Raw genomic sequence first — 19,002 nt, forward strand, 5'->3', positions numbered from 1 at the left:
ACAGCTGTTACAGACAGTCTAGTAGGCTACATGCAGAACAATGGAGGGCAGGTGTGGCATTTGGCTTTTTTGTTTCTGCTGTATTTGAGATTTAGTTAGTTTTTCCCACAGTTCCAAATACATTCCAAGTGTAAGGTGCAACATTACATTACTGCTTTTATTTCATGCTGTATATAACTATTTAATATGCGGCGGCGGTTCCTTTGTAATTAGTAACACTTTGGCAATTAATGCAGGAATAGTTCAAAATAATACCCATAATAGGCCTATTTCATGCACAGTTTCATGGGCTGATGACTAGAGTTCCAAACCGTGGTTTCGAATACTTTGCACAATCCCAAATCACCATATAGCCTGTGTTAATACAAGAGAACAAATACATTATTGTTTTTAAAGCTCTTTAAGACGGCAATAATTCCCGAGTAAAATAGCATACATATCTCCAAGCTCTCAGGGAATTCACGTTCCGTTTAATAAAATGTCAACTTTATTAATAATTATCATACAAATAAATACAAACACAATTCTGTGATAGCCACCTACGATGATATAATAAACTCTTACACACAGCCTATTTTATTATGTAGTTTACTCTACATATTTAAACATAGCTAGGCTACATTTTACCCACGGAAATAACTTCTATGTCATCCCCCATATCTTTCTGCGATTCAAACATCAAATAGAAGTAATTAATCATTTCCCATAAAATGTAGCTATTCATATTGAACGCACAAACGTTACACTCCTATAGGCTATACAATAGTTTTAGTAGTTGTACTTTTTGCACAAGAACATATAATGTAAAATTATATGAAGTTAGAAACGAATACAAACATTGTAGGCTATTTGTAAAAAAAAAAAAACACTCCGATTTTACGCGTAAAGTAATTAATAATATGCTATAAAATAAAATGCTTTATAAAAACAAATTCTCCTTCATAAAATATGAACGAGTCCAACCCCGTAGGCCTACACACTCCGGCGTTCTGATAATTAGAAAGATAGCCATGTACTAATTACGTAATTTTTTTCTAACTTAAATACAACAAATTGCACCCATCCATCAACAGTATTCTGCGGGTACACTCAGACACATTAGTTTGTGCAGTTAGTCCAAATGCATAACCACTGATTTGTCCACTCTCATCTCGGTCTCTGTGGCTCTATTCCAGTCCATTCCCTTATAAATAAAGGGCAGAGATCCACAGTAGGCTACTCTTATCTCCATCTTATCCTTTCCATCCAAGTTCCGCCCATTAATACATAAGGTTAGAGAACCATCTTACTCTCATCTAGGTCTCCGCTGTTCCATTCCATTCGGCAGAAATCCTGCAATTATAGGGACTGGCCATATGAGAGCAGCAACGCTCCATACGATTATGACTAAAGTCATGAAGCACGCTACTAGAGTAGACTCGATAGGCTTGCGATTCAGCCTCCAGCTCTTATCCCCTTTGAGCTCATCCAAGCCAAAGTCAAGACAGCAGAAATTTAGGGGGTCTCCCGTCTGCGGAGAGTGAGATCTGGCTTGGCCGAAACGCCTGTTCCGCGAGAGACCACATCCGACGCACAATCTGAATTCCTGCTGCCCGCCAGAGACTCCCAAGTGTTCGATAACAACAGGTGAGACGACCCGATTAAAAGCGGCGGAGAAGAAAGCTCTCCCGTGGTTATTTGTGGTATATATAAGTACATCGCATTGGAAACCGAAATGCTTGTCCCATCGAGCGACCAACGAGGTGGGCAAGAGCCTCTGTACGCTAACATTGCAGAGTGCCTGGAGCGAGGTCTCGGACGAGGCTTCGCTCTCTTCCACTGATCTTTTGGAGTACCTAACATCCACCTCCAAGTTTGCCAGGAATCTGTTGGTGGAATTAATCGGTGGAAGCAAGAGGTCCTCGTCACTCCAGCCGTGGGACCACTGAAAGAGTCCGGCAGCGGTGGTCAGAGCCAGCAGAATTATCGTGGAAATGCTCAGCATGGCACAGAGCAAGATTATCCTGTTCGCATGATTTTCCGCGGGCTGCAGTGCTTCTGAGGAGGAGTTGCCGCCGTTGTCAGTGATTGCACCGTCACACAAGCGCACATACGCACGTACACGCACAGCCACTCCTGTTGTCATGGGACTGTGGGATTTACCTATTGTAATCTGCTTTAAATGGACACGTCAGCTGTCAATATGCCGCGCATGAATGCCTCCCCCTATGTTGTCTATCTCCTAAGGGAACAGAGTGCCAAATTGAGCTTTATTAAGCCCCAGAAAGCTTTCAGCGATTCTCTCAAATGTGAGGCAGCCAAAACTGTACCGGGTGGCGACTGACACTTGCATGGCACGTCCCTCCAAATTTAACCTCTGAGTTATAGCCTACACTAAAGAACTTCTTCTAAATTTAGATATTCTGTCCAACTCCATAATGAGTAAATCCAGACAAGGACACCAGAAAAGTAATTTTAATATATCTGCACAACAGAAGTAACCTGTTCAAGAAATCGGTGTGTTGTCTAAAACAGCAGTCAGTGGCATAATAGCGTTATTTAAAGCAACCAATTATTTAAAAACCATGGAATAAGAAAACCATGTCATTATGTGAATGAAATTAAGGGTTTCGTATGTGAGGTGAATAATGGTCACATACTGTCCGCACTGGCCGGCGGAAGGAAACAGAACATGGAACAGGCTAGAGAAAAGGCTCTCTGAAATAACATTTCATTTTGCTAAAAATCCAGCACTCAATCGAAAAGTGGGCACAACAAACCTGCCGACTCTTAAAAATTGTTTGGGACAAATTAAGCTTTTACTTGTGTGAAACGGCTTGAATCCCACGAGAGGAACGGCTTATCGCATATTCGCCTGTCTTTTAAAGGGCAGTAATGGAATGGAAGTCATCTGCAGAGGATTAAGCCTATTGTGTTCCGAGTTATAGAAATGCCGCTGACTAGAGTAAGTCGTGAAAAACACGGTCATGTTTTCGCGGAGCATACTTGAAAATAAATAAATAAATAAATAAATAAATAAATAAATAAATAAATACATAAATAAATACATAAATAAATAAAAATTACCCCCAGTTTAACATTTTATGATGCAGCTGTTTTGTTTATTTGTTTATTTATTTTTGTATACTTAAACATGCATTGTATTTATTAAAGTGGATTTAGTATATTATGCATGATACACCTACATATAGGTTACATATATCCAAGCAAATATGCACAGTGCTCCACCCAGGGCTTATTGTGGCTACAGCCCTACGCCTTTATCATTGCATTTCACTTATAAACTCCTTTTTGGACAATTCCCTTGATTTTGATGGGCTTTAATTTTATTGTGATATTAATTATTATTGTTTTATTGCCTAAATACGTAGCATTATGGTTCTGCTGCATTTGACCCATCTTTTACAAGACAGCGAGCAGATTAGAAATTCCAGATCTATATAATCATGTTCATTATAAATACTAATTCAGATTTACAGTTTATAATATTTACCATTTAAACTATACAGGTCAATTCTAATAAGATACTCATTTGAAGAATAACTTGTAGTAGTAATGTTTAGCATGGTTGTTGCTAAATGTTAATTACACATAGAAAATAAATAAATTTGGCATGTCTTATCTACAGTACAACTGAATATCTGACATCCGTTCCACTTCTGACTGATTTTAGATATCATCCATCTCTCAGAATTAGCTATAAATATAATTTAACTATTATATTCTTTGAGCATATTTGTCAAGAGCAACTGTTGTTCCATTTAATAATTGCAATAACCACCACTTATCTATTATGTTTTTTGTACTTTTACTTAGTATACTATAGCTATGCACGTTTTTGTTGGTATCTTTTTCATTGTAGCTTTTTAAAATAAGAAACAAAACACCAAAAACAGTATTTCAAAAAGAATGTTCCAGATCTACATAGACATGTTCAGCTTTAGAACTAGTTGTCTTTTATCTTTTCTACTTTTCTTTTCGGCCAGTTGTTGTACTCCTATTTGCAGGCAGCTTGTGTATTATAGCCAACCTAATTTTCGGATATGCGTACCATGAGCTGCAGGTCTCTGTGAGAGAAAAGGGGTGGAGGTGTGGTTTTGATCCTTCACTGGCACACTCATCTATATGTACACTCTTTTTATTTATTTATGTGTTTGAAACAGAGGAGAGTACTATGTCCTAATTCTGAAAGAGGTCACTCCTCTTTAACCCATGGCTTTTTTCACGTTCCACTTCTCTGGAAAATGTAATTATGCTGAAAAGCAATAGAAAATTACAGCCATTGCTCCCAATACTGGCAACGATAGCACAATGTGAAATAGGTTAAATAAGCCAAATATTAGCCTCAATGTACATTATGTCACTTTATCTTTACGCATAACCTAATTTAAGAACGACACATTTTAGTTTCAAATGTGCAGAGAAAGAAGCTCTACTTCATGCATGTACCTTATAGGTACAAATAAAGGCTTTGATTGAAATGCCCTCAGGGGTGTGATAATTAAACAGCTATATAATGAGAAAGAGATTCTGGAAAATCCTTACAAACTTGAGTACTCAGTTTTAAATGATTTGTACAATCAATCAGCATTTCAACTGTCCTAGAACACCTATTCATGGTAAATTCCTAGCAGGAAAATGCAGTAATTAGAAAACCACATGATCACTGTGAAATTGCTCTCAAGGCACTGGAAATAGAAAGTCAATAATGAGCGTGTGTTCAAGATAGATTGCTTGCTTACCTACAGTGGAAGCAGTGTGGTGGGGTGATCTCTGCCAATTTGTCTGCCTTTGTTTCTTAATGCATGTGGCTACAGTTTGGAATTCAGCAAGGTGTTGTTGAGGTAGCACCAAATCTTCACAGCAGTCTGAAACCAAAAATCGTATAATTAAAATGACCATAGTGCAGGGTATGCCTTTGCAAATAGACACATCCGTGACTCCCCTATGCTTTGTTTTAGAATGAGTTGAAAGTAATTAGTAATTAGTGAACTTTAATTACACAGGAATGGCACTGTGGATTAATGCCCTTCCTGTTTGAATACATCTGCCCTTGGACATTTTAGTACTTCATGACATCACCCTTATTCATTTGCTTTTAATATGATTACATTATCATCCCTATTCAGTTGCTTGGCAGATAATCGTATTCAATATGAGATTGCAGACTGGGGGTATTGCAATTGCTAGGTCAGGTCAGGTCCAGAGAAGTTATTGTCCAATTGTTTAACCTACTAATCATTTAGATAAAACTGAATAATTTTCTACCAAGGTACAACACAGAAAATATATTTTGATGATAGCACAAATTTACCAAAATAAATAAATAAAATGCACATGAAGACCAGGCATATTACTCAGCAGTTATAAAGCATAACATTGCGTATAACTACTGTATAAAAGAAAATGGCAAGTTCATAAAGTTATGAAATTGTGAAAATACACCTCCAAATTTGTATCAGTCAATTCTATGCATTAATTTCATCCCACTTCTAAGTAGAACCTAATAACATCAGTAGATGTGTACATATTTATTCGGAATTTCATTCAACTGTTGACATTTCATTCAACCCCAAATAAAATGTCCAGAATCTTGAGTAGTTTGCTTATCAAGTTTTCATGAAAACCTCTCACAGCAGATTGTGTCCTATGGTCTTTAGACTATTCTGTTGGGTTACTTGTGCTTATAAAAACAGAACAAAACAAAATAATAAAATAAATTCCTTAAAGAGTTTTTTTTAAAAATACTAAACGATACCAGTAATATGGTAGCTTATAATATTAGCTACTAAATATCCTAAATAGGCGGTTTTGTGAGTTCTGTGAGTCATTTCTTAATTGTACTACCTTAATGTAAGCATATTAGATATGTTTCAAACTATCCAACATACTGGGTGTTTTTCTTGGTCAGGTTCTTGTGGGGAAAGTGTTACAGCTTTATGGATTGCTTTTGACAAGTTTCTTAAATGGCTTAATTTGTTCAGAGCTCTGCCTTGTGTATTTGAAGTAAGGGCCAAATCGCATCTGTGCTAGACCAAAGGCTTCCTTTATTTGCACCTGAAAGCTTCTTGCTCTCCTCTCCTTGATATTGTTTATCAGCCTTTTTATTATACAACACCATTGTATCCCCATTCCAATTCCCAAATACTGGCCCTCAAAATATCAATGTGTCTGAGACAGTATGCTTGCAAACAGAGGGGAAATGTAAATGACTTTCTCTTTCATTAATTATGCTATGAAAATGTAAATTGTTCAAGCACCAAAAATGCAAATGGCACAGAGATAAAAGTCTACTATGCAGAAGGAGAGGGTATAAATTTTCTTTTCTTTCTTATTTATGACAAAAAGGCTTATTAGTGCCTTGTGGATTGCTCCTTCTGATTTGGTGGATTAATGAAAAGTGTGTTTCTTATAAATTAACCCAGCAACACCCAGCAAACAACATCCTCTATCCAGAGCCCAAAACCAAACCCTCAACACCCAGAAGCCAACTTTCAACACCCAGCACTCAGTAACTTGCACTCCAAAATAAACACCACATGCTGAATAACAGACACTCAGAGCCCAATAACTAGCACCCAACCCCCTAAACCCAGAACCCAATTATCCATGTCCAACACCCAGCAACCAACAGAACAAAATAATTGCTTATTGATTATGCTTTTTAGAGCTTGTTGAGGAGACCCCCATAACCCATTTTGACTATTGTTTCATTTTCATCACTACAATGGGCATTTACCATTCATTTCATAATTGTTAAAAGAAAGTAACTGAAACTGTAGGAACTAAGTTCAAAATCCGAAGCTGAGATATAAACATGCTAAATAATTTCTGCAAAACTGCAAATGTTTCGCTTATTGTATTTTCACTCAAATTGAAATTCTAGATCACTTCATCCGCATCTCCACATTTAGTCCAATTTTCATAATAAAGTGTCTTATGCTCACCTGAAAAACCAATGGTTCCAAGCAATCACTGGCAGCTCAATTCATTCATACCATATATTTCTGCAAATATGATTTTTGTCAGAATCTTCTCATAAATATTTTCACATTTTTGGTTGAAAACAGTTTTTTCTTTGTACTCTTGCGTGAAAACAGATTTTTATGTTATTTTACAACCACTGTTTATTTGGGGCAAAAACGTTTTTATTTTGTTAAACTTTTACATAAAAGGGTTGGTCTTTTCACAGAATAGTCACAGGATTGTACCAGACTGTTCAATTGTAGTACTTTCCATTTTAAGGAGAATTAGAGTGGGCATGTACATTATGTATATTCTTTGGACACCATCAGTTTTCTGTATATTTACGGTTTATTGTACATTTATTCTTTATTTGTCATTTTGCGGGTACTTTTAGATTTTTCTTTCAGATACTATGTCATTCATTTGTTGTGTGACAATCTATTTGGATAAAATTCATGTTATGTTGATATATTTGTGTATTCATTTTATATTTGTCTCGTAAAAATGTCATCTGTAAAGTAAATATTGCACCTGTATGCAACTGGTGCTGGTGTAGGACATTCATATGATGATATCACTTATCAAATATTTGATTTGGGGGCCACAAAATATTGCCTTAAGTACAGCTGAGAAGACCTCTAAGTCAAGATGCCGAAATATGCTGAGTCAACTTAGTAAGGGTGGCTGTGTGATTGTGTTTTCTGTTTTTGTCCATTGTGTGTGTGTGTGTGTGTGTGTGTGCGTGCTTGTGTGTGAGTATGTGTGTGTGTGTGTGTGTGCATGCGTGTGTGGGAGTGTGACTTCATCTCTGAATAGTAATGTGGAGACAGATAGACTGCAGTTCTGACAGCAGGAAGTGCAAGCCTGTTTCCCATCTCCTCATGCTGTGAGAAGCAGCAGCAAAACTTCAGGGCACTAATTAGTCAAATTAATTAATGAACAGGCCCAGCCTGAGCTGATGGCCTGTGATCCAGTAGGAAGACAAGAAGCACCTGGAAGAAGAATTTATATTATTACGTTTACAGTATCGCACAAACCAGCATTAATCAGTCAACATAAAGAGTGCATGATGAGCATTCTGTCTCCTGAGGGACATGAAGTCAGTAGCATGGAGGTGTGGTGGAAAGAGAAGTGTGCTTTAAGGGGACCATAGGCGTATGAGCTTGAGTTAGTGGAAACTTTCAAAACATACCTTTAGATTGCAAATTAAAATACTTATTTCTGAGGTTATTTACTTTTTTACAAGGTTGCATCTAATAGTGTAGCAATGCTTTTGTATGCTTTTCATTGAATTACATTTATAAGAGAATTGATTACATTAAATTATTTTGGTTTTAATAATGAAACGGAAGATAGCTTCTTTGCAGAAGATCTGACTAATAATGAGAAAGAAGGTACCCAAACCCATTTGTTATGAAAAGTGTTTGGTTGGGAGGGGGAAGTTACCAAGGTCTTACACCCCCACCAGCTGCAGTTCATGTAACTCACACAGATGTCTCCTCTCAGGCAAGCTCAGCATGGAGTTGTCAACCCTAATATGTAAAATTGGGGATTAAAATAGCACCTCACTTATTAACCAACGGTTGCCCATTGTGTGCTATCTAGCTCTGGCATTCGCTTGTGTGAAACTGAGAGGGTTTATTGCTGCTGTCTCTCCTCTGGATGTGGATTTAGACATGAATCACAGAATGTAAGAAAGGTCACCTTGCACAGAAGAAGGATGATCTGCCACCTCTGGCTACTGGATAACGCCCTGTGAAAATCACTTATCTGGCCAGCATTGGCAAAATGTAATCACCATCAGAAACCAGGCCAGCAAGACCCATTACCGCCACTTATCCTGAATGAGACTTGGGACAAAGAGTGTGATTTTAATGGGGAGTTTACAAGTTGGGAAAATGAAAGAGAACATAATTATCCTTTTCCCAGTGAAAGACTGACAGTCAGGTTTAAGCTCAGCAAGAAACCTTGTCAATGACATAATCTTTGAACATGCTTCATGTAAGCAAAAGTCAAAACCTCACCCTATCACCACTGATATGTAATACCGCAACATGAGTGATACACAGCAGATGATAAGTCTCACAGAATTCACACCTCAGTTGGGCTGGAGAGATCAGATAGGCCAGTTAGATGGATCACTCATTAAAAATTTGGAATGGCAATTAGCTGTGTGCAAGGAATGCCCGGGGAGGGTTTAGTGATCACAGTGAGAGAGGAGTTTCATATTCAAAGTAATATGAGGAGGCACACTGGTGTGAGTGTGTGTGTGTGTGTGTGTGTATACACATTTAGAACTCTCAAATAAGAGAAATACTGTAAACCAGCTGAAATTGGACAGTTACATTGTAGTATTTATAAGATATATATTATCATATAGGATTAATGTATGTGCATTCCAATGACACACACCAACTCATTATATAAATTATATATTTTTAAGGAAAAACCTGAATAAATGAGTGTAGAAACATAACAAATGCAGATGCTTCCATACAGGAGTACTGCATGATACAAACAGTAACATCCTATCATGCTCTGTGGCAAGTATAAAAATGCTGAGCATGCCCAGTTGACTTAGATTTTGTATCAAGATGGCAAGGAGAAAAGATCAAAGTGACTTTCAAGTGGGTTCATTATTGGGGCACGGGTGGCAGGAGCTTCAGTCATAAAGACTGCTCAACTGGCTAGTGTTTCAATAGGAACAGTGACTAAAGTGACATCTGCATTTAGATATATGGAAAAGACATATCAGTAAATAGGGTCAGAAATTGTGGTCGAAAGTGTACATTCGATTACCATGAAGCTCATGCATTCATGCGATTTGTAAGGAAAAACAGAAGAGCAACTCTTCCTCAGGTGACTGAGAATGTCAATGCAGGATGTGATCAGACTGTGTCAGTAAGAACAGAAACTACATAAAAAGTGATATGACCAAATGAGTCATTCTTTCCTATATTCTCAGTGAGTGCGTGTGTGGCATACAGCAAGAGAACGGTACAGGCCTGAATGCTTGACCCCTACTGTAAGGTGGCTCTGTAATGCTGTAATATTTGGGACAAAGATATACCTTTTTTTTCTTAATTTGACACTGTATTTCACAGTTTGTGATTTGTAATCAAACAATTCACACGTGATAATAGTGCGCATCCTCAGCTTTTCCATCCATTCATCTATTATCTATACCCATTTAACTGGATTTGAACCACAAACCATCTTGCTGTGAGGCAAGAGTGCTACCCACTGCACCACTGTGCCACCCATTCTCAACTTTTATACAGTCCCCCCATTTCAGGGCATCATAACATTTGAAACATAATGTTATGTAAATGAAAGTAGTCAAGTTTAGTAATTTGTCACATATCCTTTGTATGCAATGACTGCTTGAAGTCTACGACCCATAGACCACCAGGGTGCTGAGTAACTTCTCTGGTGATGCTCTGCCAGGCCTGAATTGTAGCCATCTTCAGTTCCTGCTTGTTTTGGAGGCTAGTTACCTTAGGTTTTATCTTCTGCATATGAAATGCATGAAAAACTCCTTTTTTGCTTTTGTAATAAGTTTGGGATCATTGTCTTGGTGTAGGATGTAGCACTGTCTTGAACTTGAGCATTTCAAACACTTCAGAGTTCATTCTGCTGCTGTTACATCATCAATGAATTCAAGTGAGGCAGTACCTGTGGCAGCCATACATGTCCAAACCATAACACCACGTTTCACAGATGAGAGGAGGTGGGGGTGCTTTGGATCTTGAATAGTTTCTTTTGGCCTCCACACTTTTTTATTGTCACAGACCAGACATATCCAGCAGTTGCACTAATTTCTTAACACGCAAAGAAAGTTTAAGTAAACATGGTATCACAGGAACTGGCAATGAGACACACTCCCCCCAAGCCGCAGTCTCAAGCTATATTTATACCTTGCCTGCAGCCCTCATGCAAATTAACAGTACATTCTGAAGTGACACATAACTGGCTAACTAAACAGACCTAGACTGAAACCAGGAAGTAAACTGAATAAACTGTGGCAGCTAGCCAACCTCCGGTACACTACCCCCTCCTTTAAAAAATGGGCAACAACATTGTAGCAGGCTCACTTTAACTCAGTCCGAGTTTAACAAAGTCCAGCAGCCAAGCAGATGAATGATGAGAGAATGTACCCCTCCTGAGATTGTTAGCTTAATGAGCAGGGTCTGGCTGAGAGCTCTCCCTGACCATGACTTTTTGGACAGGGGCTCCGCCGGAGCTCCCGTAACTAGTAGTCGGATCCCGTGCCACCAACTCACCACTAGGGCTCGGTGGAGGGTTCCTGTAGTCCCCTGCAGTCAGACCGCTGGCACACCACAAGTAAGTGTACTCGCTACCTCCAGCAGGGGGGCAGGTTGCAGCAGTATTTGCTCATGGAATTTGCTCTCACTATCGCACAGCTGCAAACCTGTTAGCTCCGCCCCACCACTAGCCCTTTCTCGCCATGGGGTGGCTAGCTGCGCTGCCATCTCCTTCCGCTTACTCATCCCCTCTGCAGTATGCAGTATTTACTTTCTAATTTTAGCCAGTTAAATAATAAGTTGGGAGGCTCTTGTTGAATAATTCATGAAAGCAGGCTAGGAGGTTCTGAATCGTATTTAAGAACAATCAAGCACTCACTGAAGAAGGATCTAGCCTCTTAAAGAATTTGTAACAGAGAACTCTCGCAGCATGACAATGCACTCAGTGGTTGTTCTATAATGTTAATATAGTTGTTCTTAGACACCTGTGCATTCATGAATTATGATGGATTATAGGTAATGCATTCCTCCTTGGCATGCCCCTCAGCACTCCCTGTTCTCATGGCTAACTGCTGTAACATTACTATGTTGCAGCAGTTAGCCATGAGAACAGGGATTCAAATCCATGCCATAATGGAAGAAAGTACATATATTTTCCCTGTATATTCCACTAGCCAGTCTGCCAAATATGTATGTATATATATGTATGTATGTATATATATATAAATGTATATATATATCATTTGAAAGGGATTGAACCTGCTTCCTGTTATTTATGTTCAAATTCATGTTCATAATATTTTGATGATCACCCAGAAACTGTACTGTCTCTGAGAGTGGGGTACACAGTCTAGTGTGCACTCTGAATGAATTGAATACAGATTCTGCATAATATTGAGAAGGAAAGTTTTCAAATGGCAGAACGTGAGACATAAAGACAGTTATGTTCTGCAAGCCATCTCAGGACCTCTCCCTCCCCTCCTAATGCTGGAAAAGGAAGAGTCGTTGTAGCTGGCTGTCATCAATGTGCTGATGGAATGGAGGAAAGTAGCTAAATTAAAATGCACACCAGTAGCCTGATTATTGGGAGTAATCAGTTTATGCCAGTATATTAAATTATTGGATGTAACCAATGCAATTACTTCAATTGCTGCATTTAAAAAACTCTTTTCCATGACTGGCATATGCTCAAAGAACAAGGCAGTCATTCTTGTTTTCATCCAGGATCGTTGACTTCTGCCTAACATGCGCAATTTCAAAAAGCTGAAAGAAATTGGAGCAAGACCTCTACAAATTGAAAGATAGGGCAAAAATGCAGGTGTCCGTTTTGAATATGTCCATTATGACCTTAACCTGATTAAAATAATTGGCCTCATTTACAAAACATTTGTATGATCCCATTTCATCATAAACTGTGTGTAAGAATGTTTCCAAGAACATTTCTGCATTCATCATTTTTTTATTGTATTTGTTCAAGGCTGTCTCCTTATGTTAATCACATGAAATTTAAAATTTACAAACTGTTAGCATCCATCATCTCATACACCTGGGATACGCACAAAAAAGGTCTTCATGTGTGTCATGAATCCCATATTGGTTTTTTGTAGGAACATTTTAAAGAACAAAAGTAAGAACAATTTAAGAAAAGTTTTGTGAATGAGGCCCATACAGATAAATGCATTTACATGACAATTTTAATAATCAGAGTACTGCCATAACGGGGTAAGATCAAAGTATTTGTGTGCATGTAAATGCCCCCAGTGTCACAGCTGTGTAAAGGCATATGATGCAGGACTTTCCAGCCATGCTGTGGCCCATGCTTTGTTTACAATCAAAGAAGTCTCCTCCTCCATCTTCAACCCCACACACTCACCCCCGAGTACCCACTGAATCACTGACATGCAAATTCATTAGAAAAATGTTGTTGTTTTTTAACTGCACCAACAAATTGCACAAAACTTCAAATAATTTCTTTTGCAAGTTAGCAAAATATCTTTAAAAAAATTCAATAATATTGCTTCATCCTAAGGTTTTATGTTTGACTGCAGATACTGTGTTTGTTTCTGTAAGTTAAAATACTCCCTTTTTCATAGTTAATAACAGATATTAATAAAGAATTATCATTAAGGCTGTTCCTGGAAAACACATCACTGCAGCACAAAGGGGAAGATTTGTCAATCACATTAAGTCAGATAACATCAACCTCATATTAGCTACCTTTCTGAATCAAAGAATCCAAGAACAAAATAATAAAAACACATTTGCTCTCGCGGAGAGTATTTTTGTGAACCTCCTTCATTCTACTGAGCAGCACAATAGGATTTCCTGTTAACAGAATGCATAGACTAGCACACGATTACCCACAGCTCTGATTTTTTCCCATAATTTCATCATATCAATGCTTTGAAGCCCTAAGCTGGAAAGCTGAACTGGTAGGATCCTGCCTTCTCTGTCATCTGCAATAAAAGAGGGTGCCTCGATTTATTTATTTATTTATTTTTTGCTATCATGAGATATTATGGCAAATTTCATATGTTGGCCCCTACTACATATCCTCTCTCTCTCTCTCTCTCTCTCTCTCATTGCTTGTAGCTTAGAGAAAGATACCCCTCTTTTTATCTGTTTGGTTTGGTGCTGGAACTTGCAAATTGGAAGGCCTGAGTATTTTACATAAGATGATATGATACATTTTACCAGGGCTTGGTAAGTGTATTTTTTTATTTTTTAAGAAAAAAAAATTAAATCTTTCTCAGTTGCACCTACACTTTGGCCAAAAACACAACCTAAATATTTACTATAATCATATAATGAACATAAATGAATGCGACAAATTGCCCAAAACTTCAAAGCATTTCTTCAGTATGATTATTGTTGTTTTTGTTATTGTACTATGCAGACACAAAGGGTCAGATGTTGACTGTCCATTTCAGTTACTTTCTTGGTGTTTTCTGGGTTGCTCACAGCATTAATACAGGTTTATAACAGAGCATGGAGTTTTTTATTATATATTTTCTCTGAAATATGGATAGAAGTGATTCTGCGTACCACTGACTACTCTGGCTTGGTGGCTAAAGGCCATGAATGTTTCATAAGCTCAATGGCTGTGAGTTCTGCGCGTTCACTTTGCCTCTAGTTCCACGAATCTAAATCATTCAGCAGAAAACAATCTGGTGTTAGGGAGATGAAGGGTTGCTACGGTAACAAGCAGAATATTCTACAGTGAATTCTTGTGCCTGCCAGGCACTACATAAAAAGGTAAAGCAAACTGTATTGTTTTAGCTTTGATTTACATTTCTTAATACAAGTAAGATGAGAAGTAGAGCATCATATGAAGTGGGATATTTCATGTCAAGATTTTATTGTTCAGCTGAACAAATACAAGACAATATATCCAATCGACTACATAATAAACTCAGAAAGCCATCAGCTGTTTATTTAGTGCTAGCAGTATTCTGATTCTGTCCAAATGTACTGACAGGTTTAAAATAGTCTTCGACAAAATTATTGTGTTGTTAATATTTCAATGTCCATTTCAATTTAAATAGCAACTGCTGGGTCTTCCCTATGATAGCAGCCAGTGGGATGGGCAGATACACAGCCAGTACATAAACATGATTGCTTTACTGCTGTGGAAATTACCTATAAATTCATTTAATTTCATGCTGCTTGTGCCCTTTTCAGTTTCTGTTTAAGTGTTTCTTTTTTTCTATGTTTGGCATGAATATTGTAATGGCTAACAGTGATATGAAGTTATTTTAATTTATTTGCTTGGAAAACACCCAGATGAAATGTTCTCAAATTGTACTGCTTGAGTCAGTTCATACTCAATAATAGGGACCAACTTCTAGAATCCCAAAACCTTGTATAACCTTCCAGCACAGTAGTACTGTGGTCTCATTAATATGCAAGCACAAACACCAAAGTAATTTCTGCAACTTTATGCATAAACTGCTTACATATAACTACACATGGCTTGTGCATTTTATGGTTTGTTTCCTTGATAGTTCCAAATATTTTAAACTCTAAGATGTTGCCATCCTGGTTAACTGCAACAGCACAAGAAACCTGAATCTACTGAGAGGCTCTGATCTATATAATTCTACTGACATGACCATTAATTTCTCTGAGAATTCCTGTACCACAATTATCACCAACCCCAAGACATCTTTTGTTAAAAATAAGAAACAAAAACAAAAAAACAAACAAACAAAATATACATGAACCAAAAATAATCATGTTTTTTCGAGTCGAACTTCCGTGCAAAGTCATAGTTGGATTTTTTTATATACAACGCTAGAACACAATCAATAACTGCACGTTGTCACTGTTTCCTTAAAGTATTGCGAATAAAGTTTGATTTGAATAAAATGGCGGCGTCAGTCATGACATGTGATTTTGGTTAGCTCGGTGGGTTAGCTACATCAAATTATTCATTACGGAATATTAGCTAGCTAGATTAATGTAACATTTTAAGGTTTAGTTCTCCGTGTACAATATGGCCAGTTGGAATCAAGTTGTTACAGTAACTTTAAAACGGAACCATTTTGTTACTGCAGTTGAACACAGTAAGTAGTAAAGTCACAGAAATAATCAGAAGTAACTAGTGCTAGACCCTATGGCTAGACCTAGCTAACACACAACTGTAACAAGCAACATTTGTGTAAAATGAGCGAAAGAAACACCGAGAATTTAGGGAACTGGAATCTCGTGTTTTGTAAGGTTGTAAGTTCCCTTACGTTAGCTTATAATCATATCGAATCGTAACCTGACTGGCCAACGTCAGCTGTCAATACTGGTTGACAATACAGTTTCTTGCTAGCAGTTTTTGGACAGGAGAATTTGAAAACGCATTTCTCTAGGCTTCTCTCGGTTAAAAGCATGTCTCGGTTAAGCTTACATTACATCAGATATCAGCTCTAGAGCTGACCTATACTTTACTCGGTTATCAAACAAACGTAGTAACCTTATGTTAAAAGTGAATGGAGGAGCTTTCATCACAAGTTGTCAGAGTAGCGCTTGGTCGCTATGGACAGTTAGCTTTAGCTAACGTTAGCTAGCTACTCGGTACTGCCAAGGTCACGATAAATGAAACCAGGTAACTTGGCTAACAATGGTTAGCTAGGTAACAGGCGAGATGTTGAGTTGACTGAAATTTGGACTTGATTAGCGAGCTGTATCTACGATGCACACTTTCTGATAGCATTTGTGTGTGTGTGTGTGTTTAACCAGAGTTAGGTAGTTAGATTATGAGAAATAGCTAACATCGTTAGATGTAGCACAATACGCACTACAGTGTGTCATAACACAAAATGACAGTGTGCTTACTTTCTATGTTACGTCTATGTATGGCGGTAACGTTGCCATGTAACTTAGCTATATCGTTCGTCTAACCATTACTGGTTTCTGAACTAATATCAAGTTATTTTGTAGATATTATCTAACTATGTTGCCTTGACCAACAGAGGAGTTGATCAATACAAGAATTAAACGTATTTGTTGCTACTTTAGCTTGATATCTAGTTACATTCTCAAAGGGCCGAAGTTCTAACTCTGCTAGCCAATGATCATTATTCGGACATAGCTTACTTAAATAACTACTATATCTGGTCTGGATGGTTTACTTGGCAGGTAGCTAGCTATGTGTCAAACATATTATTTCGGTGGATATGTCATTATAAAGACCCTTTACTAAACATTACCATTTTGAGTCTGGAACCGTAACCATAGCAACAGTCGCATACAGAACCTTGACAGTGCTGACTGGACTAGCGCTCGACAGCAGAAGTCTCCAGCCGTTTCACCATGTAGCTAGGTGGGCGTATAAGAGGTGAAATCTGTTAAGTATCAGTTGCTGCTGACAAGCGTCTCTTGTCACCTCACATTTTGCCCAGCGCTCAGCAAAACATGCATTGCATCCGTTATACAAATTGAACTGAGATTAACTTCGAGCAGTGGTATTTCCCAATCTGGCAATGTAATTCATTGAACGATAACATTAGTTTGGTTGAAATCTTTGTTCCATTTTTTTACTTTACAAAGTGTAAATGGAAATGTCACTCCTTTAGATTTTTTAAACCTCAGTGTAAGAGCTTTGTTATCAATTAGGTTTGGTGCCCTGCTAATTTTTACCAGCCATACAGAACAGAGCTCGTTCTTAGACTTGCCTTCGTGCCTTCAATTTACAATATCTTCTTATCCAGAATCGTTTATTTAGAGAATCTGCGCAATAATTTAGCCGTCCTCTTTGTTAACTACTTATCCGCAGTGGACGATCAAAACATCCACTTCAGACCTGAAATGGATGTAGCCTCCGTATTGCTGTAATAAGTCACCGGTCCACTCGCGACACAGTCGGAGCGCTCATTAAAGAACTGCACGTGGGTTCCCGAAGGCAGCTTCTTAATTATCGCCTCCTCAATGGTTGTTTCTGCTAGCTATTGTGTAAAACCCTGAGGAAATTAAACTTTGTGCAGGAGGTCAGATACGCTACTTCAATGTATTGATTATTTTTTCAAGTGTCTGTAGCACACCTTAAAGTGTTTCTGAAAATGACGCATTCTTACAATGTTCGCATTAGTGAATGACGCAAGTGCGTGTGAGTGACTTGGAAATTGAGACCGTGGTGTGTGGTTGTGTGTAGACAAATCCTGCAGGTTTCACAGAAAGCCCTCTAGACATCTGAGGAGGCAGGGCCTTGCAATGTAGTTAAACTGAGGGAAAGTTCTGATGGAGTGTGACTCAACCCTGTAAGTTACAAGGGGTCGCCCTCTAAAAACCATCAAGGCAATGCAAGACTGCGATATATAAACTTTCTGTGGGGTTTGTTTACAAATTCTTATCAGTGTATCCTTATCCTTGCATTTCACAGGTGATTGAAGCATGCAGGTATTAGGTTGTTGGGTGGCACTGAGCCATCGTGCTCTGTCACGGTCGTGTGGGCGTGAGGGCATGCCCCTTGCCCCAGCCTGCCACCTCGTATCCTGCTGCAGGACCCTGTTCAGTGCGACTGGTGTCTGGGAGAGGGACTATCGAGTAGAGACACGCCGCAAAGTGGAGCAGTGGTGGTACCCTCGTATCAAGGATCAGTGGCGTAGGGATATTCAGAAGGAGGAGGTGAGTCATCCGTGGACCAAGTGGACAAAGATGTAGGCCAGGAGATGTGTGTGTATTTTACACACACACACACACACACACACACATATATATCTGTATATATATAAATATATATATCACCTTACTAAGACACTTTTGTGTCCCATCAGTTTGTCACCTGTCTGTGTGTGTGTGTGTGTGTATATATATATATACAGTATATCTCACACATGTACACACATCACACATTCATACAGTGCATTCAGAAATTTCCCACCTCCCATTAATTATTTTGTTTTGCTGTGTTGCAAATTTAAATAAAAATGTATTTAAATGGGATTTATTTGTACACCTATATACCTTACTCTGTAATGTCAAAATTAAATGAAGTTTTCAGAAAATAAAAAATCAAAACCTAAAAATTACTTAATTGATAAGTATTCAGCCTTTTGTATTCCCAACGTAAATTAGGCCAAGTGTAATCTTACATTACATTACATTACAGGCATTTGGCAGACGCTCTTATCCAGAGCGACGTAGAACAAAGTGTATAACCGTAACCAGGAACAAGTATAACGAAAGTACCGGTCCAAGTGCATGGAACAACCGCATAGTTCAACTTGGACCCTGAAGGTTAAACTGATTAACACTACCACAACGAGAACGGCAACAACGCAGT

General features: G+C 38.2%; 2 protein-coding genes across 4 annotated transcripts in view; one reads left to right on the forward strand and one right to left on the reverse strand.

Annotated features, from left to right (window-relative positions):
• Positions 1–464: 464 nt before the first annotated feature.
• Positions 465–2,128, reverse strand: LOC135259483 (transmembrane protein 158). Its single transcript, XM_064343950.1, has one exon. The coding sequence runs from the start codon at positions 2,123–2,125 to the stop codon at positions 1,292–1,294; it is 834 nt and encodes a 277-aa protein (XP_064200020.1). The 5' UTR covers positions 2,126–2,128; the 3' UTR covers positions 465–1,291.
• Positions 2,129–15,593: 13,465 nt separating this feature from the next.
• The window catches only part of lars2 (leucyl-tRNA synthetase 2, mitochondrial), a 40,964-nt gene continuing 37,555 nt past the window's right edge, over positions 15,594–19,002 (forward strand). The window contains exons 1-2 of one of the 3 annotated variants that reach the window (XM_064343964.1): positions 15,594–15,796; positions 18,100–18,344. In XM_064343964.1, coding sequence (XP_064200034.1) covers positions 18,111–18,344 — 234 coding nt within the window. In that variant the 5' untranslated portion in view covers positions 15,594–15,796; positions 18,100–18,110. Of the gene's footprint in view, positions 15,797–15,821; positions 16,327–18,099; positions 18,345–19,002 lie in introns of those variants that run through there. The other 2 variants (XM_064343981.1, XM_064343972.1) reach the window with 2 other exon arrangements.

The sequence above is a fragment of the Anguilla rostrata genome, chromosome 1, assembly GCF_018555375.3.
Source record: "Anguilla rostrata isolate EN2019 chromosome 1, ASM1855537v3, whole genome shotgun sequence".
NCBI classification, from domain to species: Eukaryota; Metazoa; Chordata; class Actinopteri; order Anguilliformes; family Anguillidae; genus Anguilla; species Anguilla rostrata.